Source organism: Plectropomus leopardus, chromosome 21, assembly GCF_008729295.1.
Source record: "Plectropomus leopardus isolate mb chromosome 21, YSFRI_Pleo_2.0, whole genome shotgun sequence".
Classification (NCBI taxonomy): domain Eukaryota; kingdom Metazoa; phylum Chordata; class Actinopteri; order Perciformes; family Serranidae; genus Plectropomus; species Plectropomus leopardus.
The window spans coordinates 478,447-501,666 of record NC_056483.1 but is presented as its reverse complement, the minus strand read 5'-3'; the positions used below and the strand labels follow the sequence as shown (position 1 = coordinate 501,666).

Here is a 23,220-nt window from a genome sequence, read left to right as displayed (position 1 = left end):
TCCTTTGAGGTGTTCCCAAGATATATCAAATATCAATACCAATTCAACCTTGACCTCAAGTTAACGTTTGAACTAAATATAGATAATAAAGAAATAATTAATCCAAATAATAATAATAATGATAAATATTAATAATCTTCTCAAGCTGGAACATAAACTGCGTCCCTGATTAAAATATTTACAGATAAAAAAAATGAATTAAATGGTTGCGGTCACAAAAACCTTGACCTTTAATTTATGAGACTCAAAATTTAATCAATTCATTCTTGAGTCAAAGTGGACATTTTTGCCTAATTTGAATAATTTCCGTTGAGGTGTTGTTGCGATATCAGTGTACAATATTAAGAATTAAAATATTGTCACAATAACAACAGAAAAGGTTTTTGAATCCTGAATCTCCTCCACAGCTGAAACGTTTGACTCTTTATGTTTGAAATAGTTTTGAAATAAAAGGCTGAAATGATTCAAAGTTACATTCAGTCGCCGTGTCCTCAGCATCAGCACACACCGACGATGCCGATCGATAATAAATAGAAACGCTGCAGATGTTGTGATTTACTGTCGTTCTGATAAAAAAAGTTTCCATCTCAGCCGCCGTTTAGTTTCAGCCAATAAAGCAGAAAAGCCTGAATGAAAGCAGATTTTGTCTGATATAAAACCGACTCCATCTGGGTGGTTAATGGTTTTACTGGGAGCAGCTGCGTTTAACAGCCGTCCTAACAGCAAGGTAAACGTCTGCAGGCAAACAGGTACAGCCTTTAATACGCTCGTTATACAGAAACCATAAAAGTATTCATATTTGAAATAGAGCGACCTTTACTCCAAGTGTGGCCTTCAGGACTGAGAGGGAGAACGAGGAGCGCGCCGTCAAAGATTTTATCAGGTTCAATAAAGAATTTAGGAGTTATCTTATCATACAACCGGGGGCGGAAGAAGTACTCTCAACTTTTACTTAAAGTAGCAATAGTACCGCTTTTAAATATCGTTTCAAAACTGACTTTTACAGGTAAGCTTTTCATAAGAATTGTTAGACTTACATTATTTTACAGTTCTATTTCACTTATTATCATTTCTTCTAATATATAACGCCAATTCCAAAACTGTTTGGACGCTGGACAAAAGGTAATTAAAACCAGGATGTAATGAGACTCTCGACAGCACAGACGAGATATTTAATGTGCAAACCGGGGCTGTCAAATGATACGTTTTTAAAATCACGATTAATTGTAGAATTTCAGTTGTTAATCATAACTCATCAGATCACAGTTTTAATCATGTTTTCAATTCCAATAATTTGCATACAAAAGAGTTTGGGAAAATGAGGCACTTCTTGCCAGATTGTCTTGATTAAGATGAAATGACAGAAAAACAGCAGCGAGTCGTAACTGAATTAAGGTCGAAACAGATTCAGAAATCATCACAGATTTGCAAATCACTGCATTCTGGGGTTATTTGGGGTTTTTTTTGCACAGTGTCAACTTTTTGGGAATCGTGGTTATAGTCGGTTATATGAAAAATCTGCAAAGAAACTAAAGCTGCAACATTAATGTAGTGTAATAAAAAGTATAATATTGTCCTCTGAGATGTACTAGAGTATATTAAATACTTGAGAGGAAGTAAAAGTATTTCAAAATTCTATTTGAGTAAACCCATGACTGCAAACTGCACTTTGGACTTTTTCTGCATCACAGCGTTTATCTAAAAAAGTCTGTCTGTGTTTCAAACTGATCTGAAACTACTGAAAAGAAAAAACGAAATGTCACCACGAGGTCCCGATCTGCTCTGAAGCGTCTCCTCCTCGCCTCATAAATAACTCTGAGATGTATTTTTAGTGTTTCACCTTCAGCGTGATTCCTCGCAGTGATTCTGCGGATCAGTGACAGACGGACGCGTACAGTCGCGTCTGATGGTATCTGAGGGTCTGCTGTGTCTCGTTATTCTCTTTTCTGCCAGCGAAGCCGTCACCGCGGACACTTCGAGAGACAACACAGCAGCTCGTCTCCGTCTAAACATCCACATCAAAGCTCCGCCAGTCGCTCGGCCTTCAAATTAACCGTTAGCCTCCGGCGGTGACGGCGAGGAGCGCTAATGTTGTGTGAAGCTGCAGGAGTGGAGCGCCTCAGACTCTAAAGCAGAGTCGCCGTCACAGCGAGTTTAACACCGAGGAGACGAAATACTGAGAGACGATCAGCTGCAGGATCGCTGCCGCACGCCGCTCAGTCATGTGATACATCGCAAATAACAAGTTAGAACTCGCTGGATTTATTCAGAAAACCTTAAAAAGTACTTTGGTGACGTCAGTTTGAGATGCTGAATGATGGATTTCACATTTGAACAGAGTGGATTTAAATCACTTTTTGAACAGCAGCCAACAGCTCTGTGCAGCCTCCAGATACAAAATACTCCCAACAAAAACGTTCACTCAACACTTTTGTTTGTTGCTCCCATTTTTCACAAGTTTACAGCTCAGTTCGGACCAAAGATTCCCAACGAAACCACTTCAAACATGCAACTACATGTTATGTGCCAATCCTCTTAAAAACTGCCAGTTCTATCGGTCTATCATCTCCATGGCAACAACTCTCTGAAACCTGCTCTGATTTACAGCTTTTCAGGCGGATTTTGTAGTTTAATATAGTTCGTAGCTTCTTAAAATATGAATGAGGGACAACAGGGCGGGACACACCGCGCTCGCCATCGCCCTAACCTGAGCAAACGACCACCTGTCAGCTTGTCACTGCCTTTATATTACGTCGTCACTTGAGGACACCACTGAAGGACGTCAGGTCATAACGCTGCCGGTAAACACGTAACATTAGGAGCACGCGTGCACTTATACGGAGGGAAGGTCCCACAAACAAATGACTTCTGGAGTTCGCTTTAGTCAGTCGTCTAAATAGTCGGTATATAACTTTCAAAACACCATTTTCACTGCCTGTTTCTGCTGATGACCACGCGCGGCACGCCAAAACAATCAGCTGCTTCTTTTTCTCTAGATGTGCCGCAGCTGAGACGCAGCTGAGATGCGCCCGAGCAGCGCTGCATATGCAGGCAGTGAAGCTGCTGTAATTCGTTAACATGGACGCTGAAATACCTTTGAAAACAAAAACAAAAGGAACTGCGACGCTCACACACTGCCTCAGCGTGCAATGTGAATGTGAATGTGTTTCAAAGGTATTTCAGCAGACAGAGCGGCGGACAGAGCAGCGGACAGACAGAGCGGCGGACAGAGCAGCAGACAGAGCAGTAGACAGACAGAGTGGCAGACAGACAGAGCGGTGGACAGACAGAGTGGCAGACATACAGAGCGGTGGACAGACAGAGCGGCAGACAGACAGAGCGGCAGACAGACTTAGCGGCGGACAGACAGAGCGTTGGACAGAGCGGCGGACAGAGCGGCAGCATCTGACGAATTAAGAGTGAGAAAGTGTTAGATAACCGTGGTGCGACCCGGTCATCGGTGTCAAAGAGGTTCTGGAGTAAACAAGCGACGTTTTCACAGTAAAAGCGCTGAATCCTAACGACTATCAGCTCATGCTGCAACAACAAGTGTTCGCTGTGTGTATTTACTCTGCAACACTGTTTGTGTATTTTGCTCTAATGGTGTTTACCTGCAGAGAACCACAGGGAGAAAAAAAATGCCTTACTAATGAACACACACACACACACACACACACACACACACACACACACACACACACACACGCGCGCGTCGTGTGAAGATGTCAGTTGTGTTTAATGAGCCATGCGTTGCTGAGTGATTGTGGTTTTCGCAGGCCGGCACTGAGGACGTCTCTGCGGCGTTTCTAATAGAGGGGTCTACTTCAGCGGCGTTTGATGTCAACGTCGGGATGTGGTGGGCGGGTGGAGACAGGCGGGCGGAGAGAGAGAGCGATGTAATGAACATAATGAGCGGAGAGGAGGACGAAGTGTGTGACTCATCGTTTATCAGTATTCTGTAGCTTCACCTTTGATTTCATGCCAAAACTTTTAACATACAAAACCGATACTACGACTACTATCACAGCCGCTGCTGATTCCACTCAGTGCAGTATTACTGATAATACTTGTACTATTTCTGCTGCTGTCATTACATTTCCTGGCAGGCCCTTTCATGCCGTGTGATCGTGGGTCGTCCCGAAATCAAAGTTGACAGCTGAGACAGAAGCGAGGTGAAATCTTTAGTCGTCAATCAGAAACCATGATGTGCGCTGTCACTGCGACACGCGTCCGCTGACTGCTGATTTAGCATCAAAAATCAAACTGTGGCTGAAATTTAGGAGCAGATTCTCACAGTGTGTCCTTCAGATACAGGCCACACCATCACAGCGTCATGATCTCATGTGATTTTGTGTGATTATGTTATTTTGTGTTATTTTGTGTTATTTTGTTTGATTTTATGTGATTTCGTGTGATTTCGTGTGATTTTATGTGATTTTATGTGATTTTATGTGATCTTATGTTATTTTGTGTAATTTTATGTGTCATGGGTGTAGATGCTTTTTCTTGTTGACAATTTTCTGTCACTATGCAATAAACAACAAAGTTTTTTGAATCTAAATATAAAATATTGAACCAAATATATAAGTTATAGTTTATATGTTTATATATACGTTTGAAATAAAGTTTTCAATCAATCAAAAGCCCGACCGCGACCCACTGCTGCACATTAACAACTGTATCTACATTTCACAAACGGCGACCGACCGCGGCTCTGCCAAAAATAGACGAGGTGCATATTTTTTATTAGCGTCTGTAGCGCGCCGCGGTGCTTCTGCTGGAATTGTCTGGCGTGGCCGTGATAAGCCCGTGCAGCCGCCTGCAGAGACCTGCACTTTACTGAGGGCACTTTTCTAGTTTTTGCTCTTCCAACAAAGTGAAATTTATTTGTGGAAAGAGGGATTATCTCAGATGATTTACACTGTTTCATGTTCATAGAAAAACAAAATGAAGCCAGAGAATGAGACTAAATGAGAGAGCAGATGTTTAACTTTAGTGTGTGTGCGCAGCAGAGCCTGTGTGTGTGTTTCAGCTTGTACTGCTGCCTTTGTGAGGACCCATGTTTGGAGTGTAATGGTATTTTGGTTTTGTTTTTTACTGATATTTAAGGTCAGGGGCTCAGGAAGGCAGGATGTGAATGAGGGTCCTCACAAGTGTAGACAGACAAAAAGAAAAGTGTATGACAGTGTGTGTCCTCGTATGACGATCGCTGCTCCTGGCAGAGAGCTGCGCCGACACCAGCTGTGCATCATTTAGCATGTAACACACACACACACACACACACACACACACACTGACTGCTGAGTCAGGTGGTACAGAGTCTGATGAAGGCAGAGTGGTGAAGTGCACAGATGGTGACAAACACACACACACACACACACACACACACACACACACACACACGCACACAGTAAAACTGATATTTGCCTGCAAACATGTCAGCATACATCATAATGTGGCGTGGAGGTGTTGGTGACGACAGTGAAGGTGTGTGACGATGACGATGATGACCATGATGATGGTGATGATGATGTAGAGTGATGATGACGATGAAGATGGTGTCAGTCAGTCAGTCAGTGCAGGACAGCAGATGCAACGAGACTCAATCGTCCCAACTGCTCCTCAGTGAATAATGACCAGAAGACAGAGCGGCCTACACACAAGCTGACTCTGTGTGTGTGTGTGTGTGTGTGTGTGTGTGTGTGTGTGTGTGTGTGTGTGTGTGTGTTGTATAATCCTCGCCATATTACCGACACAAAGAGTCGATGAGACTTTGCAGCCAGAAGTCGAGTCAGAGAGATAAAAATGGACAGTGATTGATCCGACACTGTGAGCATGAACGGGAACGATGACACTGTTACTACTGTTATTCCAGACAGACACACCTGCAGCATATACTACTACTACTAATACTACTACTACTACTACTACTGCTGCTGCTGCTCATATCTACAACAATAATCAATATCTACCATATCCAGTATCTACAATAACCAAGATCTACTATATCCAGTACCTACATTTTTACCCTCTACAGTGTCCAATATCTACTGTTTACAATATTTACATTTTTCAACATCGACAATGTCCAATATATACTATATCCAGTAACTACTACATATAATATCTACCATATCCAATATCTACAAAACATTCTCATCCCATGTTGTCAAATATTTCTGCTTTGCTGGCATGAATGGTTAGGTTTAGAGGAAGGAGGCACACGATACGATACGATACGATACGATACGATACGATACGATACGATACGATGCGATGCGATACGATGCGATACGATACGATGCGATACGATACGGCTGCACAGATAATGCTTTCACACATTTGGACACAAATTTCCAGTTTTAAATATTAGAGGAATAAATATCAAAAGTTGCCTGTTAGATGAGCAGCATACCTCCAACACGTCAGCTGTTCTTATTGTTATTGTTATTTTTATTATTTTACCAGGTTTTCTATCTTTTAGATATTGTTTTAAACTTTGTTGTCTTTTTAAAATTGTAAAGCACTTTGTAACTTTGTTTTGAAAGGTGCTTTATAAATATATAAATGAAGTTATTGTCATTTATTATTATAATAAAGAACCTATTTTTGAGTTTTGACATACTGTATTTCTCTCAGGATAAAGAGAGAATTGAGGTTTTATACCCAGCTTGAGCGGTAAATCCTCTAAAGATGTATTTGTACTCTGTGAAGTTAATATTGTTTATTACATAATAAAGATTTTGCTGAGCGAGCTGAAGCTTTGTAACTTTTCACTTATGTTTTGAAGAAGCAGTTCACATTTACCAAATCTTATTTTGTCCTTTATATCCTCTGTGTTTCTCCTGTGTTTTTGGAGAATTTAGGGTGCATTTATCTTCCTCCACAGAGTAAAGAGTGGGGTTTTTCCACATTTTTTACAGTGTGCAGACGAAGCTCAGGCGGCGACGGAGCTGCAAACACCAGCGAGCGTCCCTGAAGACAGCAGAGCCAAACTGTCTTCACAGGACAAATCCCAGAGACGCCGAAGCTCCGACAAACACCCGGAGAGTCGGCCCGCAGAGTCGCCGCCAGAGGAGCGTGTACGGGATTTGTCCTGTGTTGATGATGTCATCAGGAGGACTTGTTGTGTGTGAGCCGTGAAGCTGCAGGATGAACGCCGGCTCAGCGGGATGAACAGTTCACCGCCGTCAAGCAATAAAAGTCGACTCAACTCCAGCACTCTGGATTTAAAATCATATTAGACAGTTTGTTTTTGCAAAGAAATGTTTTATTTAAGTGAGATCTTTTTAATAAACTGTCACTTTTTTTTATTAAAGTTGGATATGATATTTTGGGAAGATAACTGAGTCTCTTTCACGCAGTTTTTTTTGTTTGACTTTTCCTTCACTTTATTTTCTATAAAAATTAATCTTTTTATTCGGCGGTGGAAGAAGAACTCAAATCGCTTACTTGAATAAGGATAACACAGTCAGTGCTTTTACACGATGTTAGAAAAAGTCAAATTATCGTGTCAGTTTGACTAAAACTGGGCTTTTAAAATCCACGTAAACATGTTAGCCTGACTGAAATCAGACTAAGTTTAATTTCTCAAAATCGGATTAAAACACCCAGATAACTCGATTGGAGTCGAGCTATTCCGTCATGTAAAACCTCAGTCAGACTATAACTGGACTCGGCGTTCTCTGCGTGCTGCTAGTCGCCACATCGCAGTCCCTCGGTGGTTAAGGATAGGGACTGTTGGTTATTTATCCGGGGGAAGGGCTGCTGCAAAACGGGTCAGGCTTCTTAAAAACCATTAAGCGCTGCAGAGGGTCTTGTCTTTTAATTTTGGCTTAGGTGAGGGACTTACATCTTGAAAAGTATTGTATTTTATATTTATTCAAAATAAAAAAGTCAAACACTAAAGTCACCCAAACCGTCTTGTTCGTAATCTAGTTAGTAAGTCCACTGTTCCAACAATCATCAGCTCCAGTTCGGTCCAAATAAATCCTTAATTCACCGAGTTAGATGTAAAAAAACGTGCTGTTTTTCCCCACAGTCTCTCTCTGCCTGCTGGCCGCCAGCTGATTTCAGTCCTGTAACTTCTCCCTCGACCACAAGGTGTCACTGTGTCTTTCAGCTCAGCTGCCTGTTCCACAAGGAGAGACTGAGCTCTGGTGGTGCGTGCTGTGCACTTCATACAATGAGTTTAACAGAAAAAGGATCCACAAATCTAAAAATGTCTTTGGAGCAAAGACAGAACTTGATTTGTGGAGCCAAAACAATATTTCACTTTGGTATTTACAAAAAAGCTTAAAATCAGATCTAACTGTGCATCTCTTTAATAACACGGCATTTGGTAAATTGCTAAATTAATTTTTGAACACACAGTTTGTTCTGTGAAGATGCTGCACGCTCTCTTTGTCAAACTGGATGAAGTTTAAAAGAATATTTTTAGAAAAATCCTGCTTCATTTGCCTCCAGCAGACTCCACACTGAGCGTCCTCGCTGATTAAAGCCGATCTGACTCTGATTTCGAAACACAACAGCGGGCACGTTTTTCCCTCTGAATGAAATGAAGACCTTCAACATGAAATGTGATCTATTTTTATGAGCAGGGAGTATTTTTAGCAGCAGCAGCAGCAGCAGCAGTGCAGGGCTGGCTCTCTGCAGGGCTCACTTACACTGCTTTAATATTTAACAGTCAGAATGGAGCCCGCTCAGCCAGAAAATACTGGAGATGTTGTTGTTGTTGTGCAGCAGAGGAGCCGGCATGATAAAGACATCGCATCAAACATGTATTAAATATCAGGCGAGCACACGGTGACGCGACAGGAGCAGCGTTTCTGTCTCATTACAGGACATCTGAGTCAAACTGGTCCTGCTGTTCCTCCTGTCGCTCCGTCCATCTTTTTCCTCTTTGTTTAACACGTTTGCCTGATTTCAAACAGCATCACGGTGTCACTGAAAACACCCCAAACTGAGACACTAAAAATAACTACATCAAACAGTAAAACAACATCACCTCAAGCTGACGATTTAAATGTTCGATGTGCAGCTTTCAGTACGCAGGTTTCCATTATAGATTTTCACAAAACAAAAAAGCAATATTTTCAAAAAGTCGATAAAACACATTTACGAGACGACTTCTGACTTCTGAGACTTCAGTATATGTATCATTTACTTGTTGTGCCCGTTTATCCATTTTCGATTAGTTGATATATGAGTGGATTTCAACATATGTAACGTTTATGAGACTGCATAACTGCATGGATGCACTGTGCCACTTTATGTTAAATAATAATTAAGGGAAACAATATAAAAACTTACAGAAACCGGCAGGCAGCTGTCAGTCATTATTATCACCACTACTGTTATTACTGTTGTTATTATTATCATTAAAGCAGAGTCGGGCGGAGCGGGTCTCCTCCTCTCTGCTCTGTTTGTTATGGAGGCAGCAGGCCGGGCTGAGATGGATCGCTGCACAAACAAATGTTTGTTCTGCCCTTCACACACCCCAGAGACACACACACGCACACACACACGCACACACACACACAGCTGTCTACCCCGGCTGGTGTGTGTGTGGAGATGCAGGAGGGAGCTGATGTGTGTTTTATTTTCTTCTTATTTTCGGTTTTCTTCGTGTTCTGGTTTATTATGGCGGCTCTATGCTTCTCTGTGTGTCGTATTTGTTTTTATTTTTTTATTTTTGTTCAAATGTTTTGAAGTGTGTGTGTGTGTGTGTGTGTGTGTGTGTGTGTGTGTGTGTGTTTTACTCTTCTATTTTTATTTATTTATTTTTTAAGATAATTTTTGTTTGTCTGTGGATGTGAGAACATCCACACAGACTCTGTGTGTGTGTGTGTGTGTGTGTGTGTGTGTGTGTGTGTGTGTGTGTGTGTACCAGCTGTCCACCAGTTACTGCAGTCAACAGGATGAATAGGTGGAAAGAAAAGGGGTGAGGGGGATTAAAAAATGGAGAATAGATAGATAGATAGATAGAAAGAAAATGGAGTGATGGTAGAGGAAGGAGAAAGAAAAGATGAAAGGATAAGCAGGAGAAATGAAGAAAAGATGAAAGATGAGAGGAAGAAATGAGGAAAAGATGGAGTGATGGAAGAGGAAGAAAGAAAGAAACCACAGTAAAAAAGACAATCCCTATGTGAATAAATAAGGACGTAAGAAACGAAAGAGGGATGCTGGTTGAAGTTATATAGATGGAAGGAGGGATGAATGGATGGACGGATGAATGGACGGAGGTGTGAAAGGAGCTGTCAGTAAGCACAGTGGGGTCAAAGGTCAGCAGGAGGGGGCGGGTCTTTACAAGCCTGAAAACACAGACGGAGGAGCGAGGTTGCCACACTTCTCATCATCTCATCTTTTGTTCCTCCTGCTTTCATCCCTCCATCCCTCATCCCTCCATCCTCAGACAGATGGAGGAAAAGAAAGATTAAACTGCAGACTCAGCAGGAAGAAAAAAACGAAAATAAAACGAGTGAAACGCTGCGAGGTGACAGACGAGGTTTAATGAGAGAAGGATGGAGGGAGGGATGAAAGGAGGAGGGGAAGGGTCACATGATTTATTCAGAGCTGGAGGAGGGGGGGGATTAAGACAGAGAACTGCCACCTGAACCACACACACACACACACACACACACACACACACACACACACACACACACACACACACAGAGAGGGTCCCACAGGCCCGGGGGCGGCGGGGCGGCGGCGGGGCTGAAAGGCTGTTAATTGTCGCCAACACGACTTTAATCAGATTTCAGCCTCCACCCTCTCATCACACACACACACACACACACACACACACACACACACACACACACACACACACCACACACTGATGTAGGCACGTGCACACACAAACAATCCTGTCCCATGGGGTGTGTGTGAGTGTGTGTGTGTGTGTGTCTCTAAATCAGGTTTTGGCGAGGAGGTGTGGTCATTAGCGCCAAGTCCCATATGCTGCCCGCCGACACTGGAGGGAAAACCCCTGGGACACACACACACACACACACACACACACACACACACACACACACACACAATGAGACACACACCCTTCAAAAAGCAAAACACAACATCAGACACACTTTCTTACATTTACACACACAAAACAAACACAATCACACACACACAAATACACACACACACAAAGAGAGACACACACACAATCAGACACACACTGCATGAATTAGACACAAATAATATACGCAAAAAAGAACACACACTTCAAAAAAGCAAAACACAACATCAGACACACTTTCACACAAACAAAACATGACATTCATGAAAGAGGCGCGCGCACGCACACGCGCACACACACACACACACCACACACACACACACAAACTGAGATTGTGAACACAAAAGTACACACAAAGAGACACACACTTTGCAAATACACAAAGATGTACAGAAACACACACACACATTACGAATCAAATCGTACACACAAAAAGACACACAAGAATCAACACATGAAACAAACAGGCTGCTCAAATTTCTTAAAAAATACACACAAACAGCATCACACAATACACAACACAATCACCCAAAAAACACATTAGTAACCAACAACAACACATAAACAAACAAACAAACAAAAAAACAAACAAACAAACAAACACCTGAAGGTGAGAAAAACACACTCAACACAACACACACAGCCGATTAAAAAATACATACAAAGACACACACACAGGTGTGCACAACAAACAACACAAACAACAAACACTTTAAGATGGCTACACACACAAAACAAACACAACACACACACACACATACAAGCGTTTCAGTAGCTACACATAAAAAACAAACACAACACACACTTCCCAATACACACAAAGAAACACACGAACAAACAAACACTTTAAGGTGAGAAAAACACACTCAAGCACAACAACACAAACACTAAAATACACATTTATACACACCAAAATGCATACAATGAAAAGCCTGCACAAACACACACACACACACACACACACAAATGAATATACTATATGGAAAAAGGTTCACACAAACACTCTCTTCAAAAAGACAACTACACACAGGTCATAAAAACACACAACCTCAAACATACACACACACACACACACACACACACACACACACACACACACACTCTGTGTGTCTTTATACACACTCAAAAAAAAAATGCAAATAAAAAAAAACATAAACACAACAAATACACACTATAAAAGACAACACAACGCAAACGCAAACAAGGTCACAGACACAACCTCAAACACACACACACACACACCAAAATACACTCAAACGTGTGTGTGTGTGTTGTGTTTGTTGTGTGTGTGTGTGTGTGTGTCTCCAGGGGCCCCTGATGAATAAATAAGCAGAGAAGAAGTCGACTCTCTCTCTCTCTCCTTCATCCTCCTCATCCATCCATCTCTCTCCTCTTCATCACTCCCTCCATCCTTCCTCTCCTCCCTCCCTCCTTCCTCTCCTTTTTCCTTCCTTCTGTCCTTTTATTCTTCCTCTCACACTCCCTTCTTCTCCTTTTTTTCTTCATCCTTTCTTCTCTTCCAACCTCTTTCCTCCTTCCTCCAAACTTGACTCCTCTTCTCTCCTCCTCACTTTCTTACAGCGCGCTCTCATTACAAACTTTGACTGCACTGATTTGACAACGCACTTTTAACATTGGCAGTGGCAAGTGGTCGCGGCATTGTGACGCGGCAGCGTTGTGACGCGGCAGCGTTGTGACGCACCGTCGGCGTCTGCATGAAACGCAGCAGGAAGGCGTCAGGTTGAGACAACGTGACAAAAGGAGTGTGATGGCGCCACAGACTGCATATAAAGATGGTCCATGTGACTGCGCTTTGGTATCGTTTAGATTTTATCGATTCCGAAGTGAACGGCGTGTGGCGGTTTCCTGTGCTTGGCGCTCCTGCGGGTGTTGCGATGTGCCGGCGCTGGCTGACCCGGATCCGGCTCCGATCCGTCACAGCAGACGGAGTCTGTGAGTTAACTTCCACCGGCTCCGCTGCAAATCGACTCCGTCCGAGCTCCGGCAGTCCGGACCGTTACAGGCTTCTGCTTTCGCCGGACGCCGGAGCACTTTGCATCAATTCTCCCGAATTTCAACAGCTCGCATGTGCGTTTCAGAACGTGCGTTTGCTTTCTACGGTTGTCCTTATAAACAGGATCATTTTGTGGTTTTCAATAATCAGCCTCCCCTCGTCCATGGTCCGTACTGACCTCTGAAAACCTCCCACCTGTCGACTCCAGGACCGGATCTGCTCATCGTGACGTTTTGTCGATGTAGTTAAGTGAAAATATGATCAGACGTCAACGTGTTTTATTCTGAAAATTACGCAGAAAAAGATCCTGGAAGGCAGCCAGACGAGCCACGACAGTGATACATGTAGCCTTTGTTTCAATCAATCAATCAGATTGATTTATACGGCACTTTTGATACAAACAAAACCGTGACACAGAGTGCTTCATACAAAAACAAAAGTCATCGTACAGACTTTTTTCCTGGACGTGCAGAAAACTTCAGATCATCGTAGGCAAACCGCTATTACGTTTGTGGGAGTTACAATTCCTTCCTTCTTTCCTCGTCCCCTTCCCCCCTCATCCCTCCTTGTTTCCTTCGCACCCTTCATCCATCATTCCTTTCCTCCCTCTCCTCCTCTGCTCCTCCCCTCCAGTCCTCCCTCCATCCCTCTCCTCTTACGTCTCTCATTAACTCGCTCCCTCGTCACATTCAGCCTCAGGCAACACATACGGCAGTCACACTTCCACATCATTAAATAACACACACACACACACACACACACACACACACACACACACACACACACACACACACAACGGGTGTCCCCTGTTGCCTCGTCCTGTTACAGACGAGGTCCCGCCACTCTTTAATCTTCCCTCCATCCTCTTCCCATCATGTCTTTTCCTCCCTCCTTCCTTCCTCATCTCCTTTTTCCTTTCCTTTTCCTCCCCTCCTTCCTTCCTCATCTCCTTTTTCCTTTCCTTTTCCTCCCTCCTTCCTTCCTCATCTCCTTTTTCCTTTCCTTTTCCTCCCCTCCACTCTTTCCATTCACCCCCCCCCTCTCTCTCCATCACATTAACTCCTAAGCTCGCTCGACCCCCTTTTTTTCCTCCTCTCTGCTGGCTTCCCCTCATTGTCTCTCACTTTCTCTGTGTGTGTGTGTGTGTGTGTGTGTGTGTGTGTGTGTGTGTGTGTGTGTGATGTAGGGGATCGGGTGGGTGGGTTGGTGGGTTGGTGGGGGTTGAATGAGTGGTTTTCAAGGCAACGAAGCCACACTGCCGCAGTGGATACGTAGGGGAGGTGGAGAGTGTGAAGAGAGTTGAGAGAGTGAGAATGAAGCAGGCGTGTGCACGTGAGCAAGTGTGTGCACGTGCACTAGTGTGTGTGTGTGTGTGTGTGTGTGTGTGTGTGTGTGTGTGTGTGTGTGTCTGACAAACTTGACTCCGGCAGTCAAGAGAGTGAGCGAATTAAGGGAAGGAGCAGAAGAATGAATGTGTGTGTTTCAACACTATGAATGTCAAGAGCGCTGCTGCAGTGCCAAGGGCAGAGAGACACTGCCAATGTTATCTCTCTCTATCACACACACACACACACACACACACACACACACACACACACACACACACACACACACCACACACACACACAGAGGAGTGTATTGTGAATGAAGTGCAGAGCGACATCATGTGTTCAGCTACAACTGCTGATGTGTTCAGTTTTCAATGAGAGAGATGCAACAAAGGCGAGGAGAAGATGAAGAGAAAAACTCATCATATGAAGTCTTAAAACACTGTTTATGTCAAGGTTCAGTTTTGTTGTTGTTACATAACACAGGATTGCACCATGAAATGCAGCTGCAGCCCCCTCCACGCTACACACACACACACACACACACACACACACACACACACTCAACATGTTTAATCCTTAGAGACTGTTTGGTGCATTTTACTTTTCAGCTCCTACAATAAGTCTAAAATACACTGTGGAAACTAAATAGTTACATTCAGACTGTTCAGGTCCAAAAAATGCTCCATTGAAACCCATTCAAACTGACATTTTTGATCCACAGCCATCAGAGCAGAAAAACAGGACTTGTATTATTTCTGGGTGTCATTCTGGGCTTTTGACTCTGAATTTGTCATTTTGACTATTTTCCACCTGATGAGGTCATTTTGACCATATTTGGCATATGGAGGAAATACATGCTATTTCCACTAGGTGACCTGTCACAGTCAATGTAGCTGCTGATCACTGACATATCCCAGACTGTCAGCAGCTACACTCACACACTGACATATCCCAGACTGTCAGCAGCTACACTCACACACTGACATATCCCAGACTGTCAGCAGCTACACTCACACACTGACATATCCCAGACTGTCAGCAGCATCAGAAAAAACCTACTTGGAATCTAGTAGATTGAAAATAATTAATTTTTGTTATTTTGTTTTTTTTTTTTACATCTAAAAACATAGTAGCATCATGAAAAAAATGGCATTTAAAGGGTTAAATTTCTGAAAATTAATGCATATTTGATATTCATGATTAGGGCTGTTGTTGGCTAAAACAAATTAACTTAATGAAAGTAAAAAAAAAATCACATTAATGTATAATAGCACATTTTGCGTGCAGAGCAGTTTGAGTGTTCGACACTGCACAAAAAATAATTGCGTATAAAAATGAATGTTGCTGCTGATCATTGACATTTCCCAGGCTGTGATAATAAAAAAAGACAGACATCATAACAAAAAACCTAGTATTTAAAGGGTTAAATTTCTGAAAATGAATGGATATTTGACATTTATGATTAGGACTGACGGCTGCGAGCCTGATTATGAGAAGTGCATTTTGTTTGCAGAGCGATACGAGTGTGTGTGTGATATTATGCTTTATGAGGTCACTGTGAGCTTGACCTTTGACCTTCAACCACCAGATTCTAATTAGTTCATTCTTGAGTCCAAGTGGACGTTTGTGCCAAATATAAAGCATGCTGATGCGCTGGCTGGCGAGCTGCGTCGTTCTTTAATGAATCAAATTGACTTGACTCCTTTTCACAGAGTGTGACATTCGGGCAGGAAAAATACTAAAGATCACACACACTCACACACTTGACAGATTCAGAGAGACACGAACACGTGGAGGATTTTATCTACGACGAGTCGACCAGAAAACGACAAGAAAACGACAAGAAAACGACCAGAGTCATTAAACTGTGAGTTTGTTAGAATATCAGATTCTGTTTCTGAGGATTCAACAAAAAAAACCCTAAAAAACATGATTCTGACGTTACTGAAGGACACTGAAGACTCACAACAACACTGAGTGTATGTGTATGTGTGTGTGTGTGTGTGTGTGTGTGTGTGTGTGTGTTTGATGGAGTTTCTACTTCCTGTGCCTGTTTGGACCTCAGCATCAATTTAACCTCCTACTGCGTCTACTGTCAGGAGGAAATGCAAGGAGAACAGAGTCACACACACACACAGACACACACACACACACACACACAGACACACACACACACACACAGACACACACACACACACACACACACACACACACACACACACACTGAGGCACAGCCAAAGTGTAAAATGGCCAAAGGCGCTTCCATATCTCTGTGTGTGTCCTGAAACAGTCTATTTCAGTCATGGGGCGCTGCAGGAAATGGATTCAGACGTGCACACACACACACACACACACACACACACACACACAAAAACACACACCTGCAAACGTAGATGTCACACACACACACACACACACACACACACACACACACACACAATAAGTGAGAGAGAGAGACAGGTGAGCAGTGAGAGGCGGATCTGTTCAATAATGGAGGAGGTGAAAATGACAGAGATTTCTGCAGCACAAAAAAACTGAAGCAGGACTCTCCTCCTCCTCCTCCTCCTCCTCCTCCTCCCTGCATCCTGCCCCTCCTCCTATGCTAAGCTGCAGCTCCCCCCTCTGGCAGGGGAGCGAACTACAGCTGCAGGACAGCCTAACAGTTAAAGGTTATGTACTATGATAACTGATATAATAATAAATAATAATATTCAAAGGTAACACAAAAAGTTTGATTTCTTTCATCAGATTTTACGAAAAAAAAAAAAAATTGATACAAAAGATTTTTAAATGCAATTATTGCAATTACTTTTGTTATTATTATTATTATGATTATTATGATTATAATTATTATTATTGTTATTATGGTCTGAAAGGTTTGGGGACGTGTGATTTGGGCTCCTGCATCTGTACAGCTGTTTGTTATGGTGTTGCTGTCCGTGGTGCTGAAACAGAGCGGCAGGAGATCGATAATCAGACAGAACGAGTCATTAAACCGGTTCAAGGTTGCAAATCCAGCGTTAATCCCACTCTGAGGCGACTGCATGGCTTAATCAATCAGTTTTATTTTATTGGAAATAAAAAAAATGCCCCCCGCAGTTGTGGTGGGAGGCAGCTGGAGCAAAGTGACTTTTAAATATTTCATCCACTTGTAAACAAGTCGTCAGCGTCCAGTTTTCTCCAGGCTGATTCGAGGGTCAGTTCAGCAGAATATTTCCTTGCCTACGTCCTGCAGAGTCTTCCCACAGTCTTTTGGACAAGTTTACATCCATCTGTGTCAAAATGCTTTCGATACTTCTCTGGAAGAAATGAAAAACTGTTCACAGGGAGGCCTGAGGACTGGACCCCGCAAACCAAAACTGAAACTTTCAGCACAGAAACATTCAGAACTTTCTGAGTTCAGTTATCAGCATCATTTTGGTTTTGGTTAGTTTTTTGTCTGTATATTTTTAGGCAATTTTTAAGTTGAGGTGTTTCTGTAAATTATCAATTGGAAAAATGTTAATGGCTTTTGCATTTTTTAACCTAAAATTGGGGCTTTTTTTGGTGATTCTTATATTGAAAAATTTGCAATGTCTTTCTCTACAAAATTTTGGGTGATTTTTAAAAAAAAAATTTTTGTCTGACACCATTTATCACAGCCAGAGACTGTAAAAACAGAAATTATTGTTGGATTTTCAAATTTCCATCTGTCCTTAAACAAATCATATGCTGTTACACAGGTTTGCCAAACAAATTCCATAACTATTCCAAACCGTTCAGGCTATAATCTACATTCCCAAAACATTTCCAGGCCTAGAAATTGCTATTTGCAAGGTCCATAACTTTTCCAGGGTTTTTCAGGACTCCAAACATGAACTCGGTTCATGTTTAGTTTCTGCTCATCTGACAGTTTCTGTACAAACTGCCCACACACACACCAAAACACACACAAGTCAGTGTGAAGAACATCAATATAAAGAGACATTTTCTTAAGTGGGTGCTCAAACACACACACACACACACACACACACACACACACCACACACACACACACACACACACACACAGCGGCGGCGGCGGCGGCGGTGTGATCCGGCCGCTCTTTGCGTCTTAAAGCATGTATTATTGATCGAAACAAGCAGCAGTGTAGTGGAGCGCAGCGCTGCAGCTTTGTTCAAGGGCAAAGCTGCAAGTTAGCCACTTAGCAGGCTGACAGGAGAGAGAGAGGGGCGAGAGACACTGAGACAGACAGAGAGAGACACAGAGAGACAGAGAGACAGAGAGACAGAGAGGACAAAATGTGTTTGAACATGTGTGTTTGTGTCCTGACACTGGAAACGTGGGCTGGATCTTTGTTTTGTCTCTGTGTCCGTCTGTAAGACAGCCTGTTGGACAAATCGACGAATCAATCAATCCCTGACCCGTGTGTGTGTGTGTGTGTGTGTGTGTGTGTGTGTGTGTGTGTGTGAGACAGAGAAACAGGGAGGAGATTTATGTGGTGAGACATACTGAATATGTACTGAATGAATAAATGTAATGTGTGTAGACTGATTTTGTTTTTGTGAGTGGCTTCAGAAACAACATTTTTGTTGGAATTTGGGATCGTTTTCTTTTTATCTCGCATTTATGTGGAGTTTTTATGAATTCGGTGACAAAAACTGCAAGTGACTACATGTCCTTCAAAACACAACAGCCCCAAAATCCAGCTGTGGAGGAAGTACTCACATCTTTTACTGAAGCTAAGGTAGTAATGCCACATTGTAGAAAATACTCAAGTAAAAGTCCCACATTCAAAACCTTACTTCAGTAAAAGTACAAAAGTATTTGCATCAAAGTATATTTTAAGTACCAGAAGTAAAAGTGCTCAGTATGTAGAATAATATATATATTAATTTATTGCATCACGATTATTGATGTATCAGGCCATGATCAAACACCATTCAGCAGTCTGAGGCAGTTTCCACTTATTGTTTTCAGTGAGAGCACAATGTTATGATGATACTTTTAAACTGTGGCGCATTTTGCGTTTTTCCAACCTGAACACCTCACGTTCCTGCAGGAGCACCTGAACACCTCACGTTTTACAGGAGCACCCTGAACACCTCACGTTTCTACAGGAGCACCCTGAACACCTCATGTTCCTGCAGGAGCACCTGAACACCTCACGTTTTCTACAGGAGCACCCTGAACACCTCACGTCTACAGGAGCACCCTGAACACCTCACGTTTCTACAGGAGCACCTGAACACCTCACGTTTCTACAGGAGCACCTGAACACCCAACGTTTCTACAGGAGCACCTGAACACCTCACGTTCCTGCAGGAGCACCTGAACACCTCACGTTCCTGCAGGAGCACCTGAACACCTCACGTTCCTGCAGGAGCACCCTGAGCACCTCACGTTCCTGCAGGAGCACCCTGAGCACCTCACGTTTCTGCAGCTGGCACTCTTGCTGGAGCGCCCTGAACGCCTCGAGTTAAAGACACTCAAAGTGAAAAAAGCGTCAAATGTCCAATGCATGCTTTTATCCAGTCATCATGACAACTGAGCAAACTCCACTCACTGATGAAGACCATGAGAAGCAGTCAAAAGGTCGAGAAAAGTCACGTATCGTGTTTGTAGAAAACGTACAAACAAATCAACATTTCTGCCTCCTGCACATATATGGTTGCATGTGCAGGGGACAGACGAACCACAGACAAACCAGAGAAACCAGTTATGTTCTGACCTGAGTTCAGCAGCTCCTGCTCCATCACGCCGCAGCCCAGCACCTCCATCCAGTCGCCCTGGAAACGCACCTCCATCTCAAAGGAGGGGTGGGTGAAGGGGAAGTAACAGTCGACCCAGCGGACCTCTAGGTCTGAGCACAGAGGAGGAGGAGGAGGAGGAAGAGATTTTAGCAAAGTGAAAACCTGAAACACACAAAGTGACATCCAGAGTGTCTCCGGTGTCTCACCCTGTCCGAACAGGTGAGTGACGAGTCGCGTCAGAGTTTGTTTCAGGTTGAACTCCAGGAGCTTGACGGCCTCCAGGGAGTGAGTTTCCTGTTTGTGAGGCGTCCTGCGACCGCCGGCCTCGAACAGAGACAGATCCTCGCCGTGCTGCACCTGAGAGAACAGCTGGAGACACACAGCAAACATCTGGATCACGTCCTGGACTTCAAGATCAAACATCACAACAGTCGCTACGACTGTAAACTTCTGCAGCAGCTGTGGAGGTTCAGACACATTTAACCATTTAACGCACGATTTCTTTGTCATACACTGAACCTGGATTAAAGTCTTCATTAGATAAAACTATTTTATCGCCAAATTCCATCAAGGCCATCTGGAGATACAGTATTCATGGGAATAAGATGACCTGTGACCACCAAAATCTATTCTGCTCATTATTGAGTCCAAATGGACGTTTGTGCCAAATTTGAAGATATTACTCTGGTTGTTTTTGAGACATCTCATTCATGAGTGTGAGAGAGATGCAAGGTCACAGTGACCTTGACTGTTAAACACAAAAATCTAAAAACAATGTATTCTTAAGTCCAAGTGGATGTTTGTGCCAAATTAATGCAAATTCCCACAGGGTGCTCTTTAGATACCGTATTAATGAGAATAACATGGGTGCAAGGTCATGGTGGCCTTGACCTTTGATGACAAAACTTTAATCAGTTCTTTCTTGAGTTTGCGTGGATGTTTGTGCCAAATTTGAGGAATTTTCCTCAAGGTCTTTTTTAGATATCGTGTTCACGAGAATAAGACAGGTGCAAGGTCCAGTGACCTTGAGTCCAGGTGAAGCAGCTGTGAACATAAAATTATTTTTATCTGTGCGTACCTCGTGGTTGGAGAAGAGTCGGACTCCCTCCATCTGGTGGAAGACGGGGTAGTGACTGGTGTCGATCTCGTCCCGCCTGTAAACATCTCCGGCCAATAAGAAAGCGTCCAGACCGGCGCTCACCAGCTCCCTCTGGTGGGCGGAGGTGTGGGCGCGCAGCATCGTCTTCCTGCAACATATCACACATTTAGTGACACATTTCATATATAAAACTCATGCTAACGAGAGGAATCTCATTCATGGATTAGTAGTTTTGGAAAATGCAGTTATTGCATTCGGGTCCTTCCTCCAAAACCCGACATGTTACGTTTCGTGTTATGCTTGTAAAGGTGATGTGTTTTAGCCAAAAACATGTTTTGTGAGGTCACGATGACCTTTAACCGTTAAAATTTTATCAGTTCTACGTTGAGTCTGAGTGAAAGTTAGAGCAGAATTTGAAGAACTTCTGTTTTTGAGATTTTGCATTCACAAAAACGGAGACCACAGTGACCTTTGACCTCCAAATTCACATCAGTTTATAATGGAGTCAAAGTTGACGTTAGACGTAGAGCGAGATCTTCAAAATGTATTCACATTTATTATGTATGCAAAATGACATGACGTCAGTGACGATGGCGGACCACTTCTCACAGTGCATTATGGGATCATTTTAGTACTCTGCAGTGGGTTTAACCCTTTGAAACCTGATAAAATTGGCAATGAGCAACTTAACAAGAAATGACCCAAAAACGAGCAATAAATCAGAAGTTACAAGAAAATTGCCTAAAAATAGCATAAATAAATAAATATTAAACACAAAATTACCTGTAAAATGGTTGAAAAAAATCAAATAAAGATTTTTTTAATATTCTTTCTGTAACATTATTTTAAATGTCTGACAATGATAATTACAACTATATATTTTCCCTTAGTCTAAAAAATATTCTAATCATTCTCTGCCTCGTCTATCATTTTTCACCTTTTTATAAATTAGTTGCATTTTGTGGGACATTTCTTGCCAAATTGCTCACCACATTTTTCCCCAAGTTTTTGAAAGAAATCAAAGCAACTGTCTCAGATTTTAGTGCTTTAAATGTTTGTAAAAGGCATCTGAACGCAGCACAACAGAACTGACGTGGATCCAGGTTTCAAAGGGTTAAACACACAAACGCCAACAAGTTTTCAAGAGCTAGTTTTTGTTTTTGTCAGACTTCGGTGACCTCCGAGTGACACTCGTCAACAGACAGCAGAACCGTGACGAGCCCGCACGCTGCAGATGCATTGTGGGCGGTGAGCAGCGCCGCTCACCTGTTCAGGTAGTAGTTATCTCCTCGCTTCCTGCTGGGGTGTTCGGGCGGGATGAGCAAGCTGTCAATCAAATCACACAAATGACTCACTTCACAAAACACTGGAACAATAAAAAAAACCATCATGTTTTATAAAACCTCTCCAGATGTTCACATGTCACTTCAGCGTGTTTAGAAATCAGAACTCATCTGGTTGCTGACGGCTCTGAGTGGGGGGCAGTCGGAGACGTTGGTGGGTTATGTGAGTTATTCTTTATGCACGTATGCTTAACTGCTTCATGTTTTAATCCAAAACTTTGTGATAAAAAAGCTTAATTTTTTGCCTTTTTATCTACTATGGCAGAGATACTCAAGTGGCCCCCATAGGATGCCTGGTGGTCCCCCGAACATTTTCTAATTCTCAATAAAAATGAAGTGACTGACACTGTGAATAGTTTTTGTCCTTTTAGTCTCCATGAGGTGTCAGAGTGCATAAACAGAATCAAAATAGAGCTTGTTGATCAAAAAAAGAGTCACTGGAGGATCCCCCCCACATCCCCCGACAGAGGTCCTAAATGAGACACTGATGTCCTAAAATAATAGAAATGTCCTAAAATTCTAGAAATTTCCTACAACCTAAGAAATGTCCTGAAAATCCTAGAAATGTCTTTAAATCCTAAAAACTTCCTACTTCTGATTTCATTTTGGGGGGCTAAAGATGCCAGTGTTTGGTGTTATTGGGACAGGTGGAACATTTGGGGGGGGCACTGGGCC

General features: G+C 42.7%; 1 protein-coding gene across 1 annotated transcript in view; it reads right to left on the bottom strand.

The window, feature by feature from the left end:
• Positions 1-23,220, bottom strand: part of fars2 (phenylalanyl-tRNA synthetase 2, mitochondrial) — a 75,001-nt gene that overhangs the window by 19,667 nt on the left and 32,114 nt on the right. The window contains exons 5-9 of the mRNA XM_042510854.1: positions 22,469-22,528; positions 21,182-21,350; positions 20,310-20,472; positions 20,047-20,213; positions 19,695-19,823 (exon numbers count right to left, since the gene is read on the bottom strand). Coding sequence (XP_042366788.1) covers positions 19,695-19,823; positions 20,047-20,213; positions 20,310-20,472; positions 21,182-21,350; positions 22,469-22,528 — 688 coding nt within the window. The remainder of the gene's footprint in view (positions 1-19,694; positions 19,824-20,046; positions 20,214-20,309; positions 20,473-21,181; positions 21,351-22,468; positions 22,529-23,220) is intronic.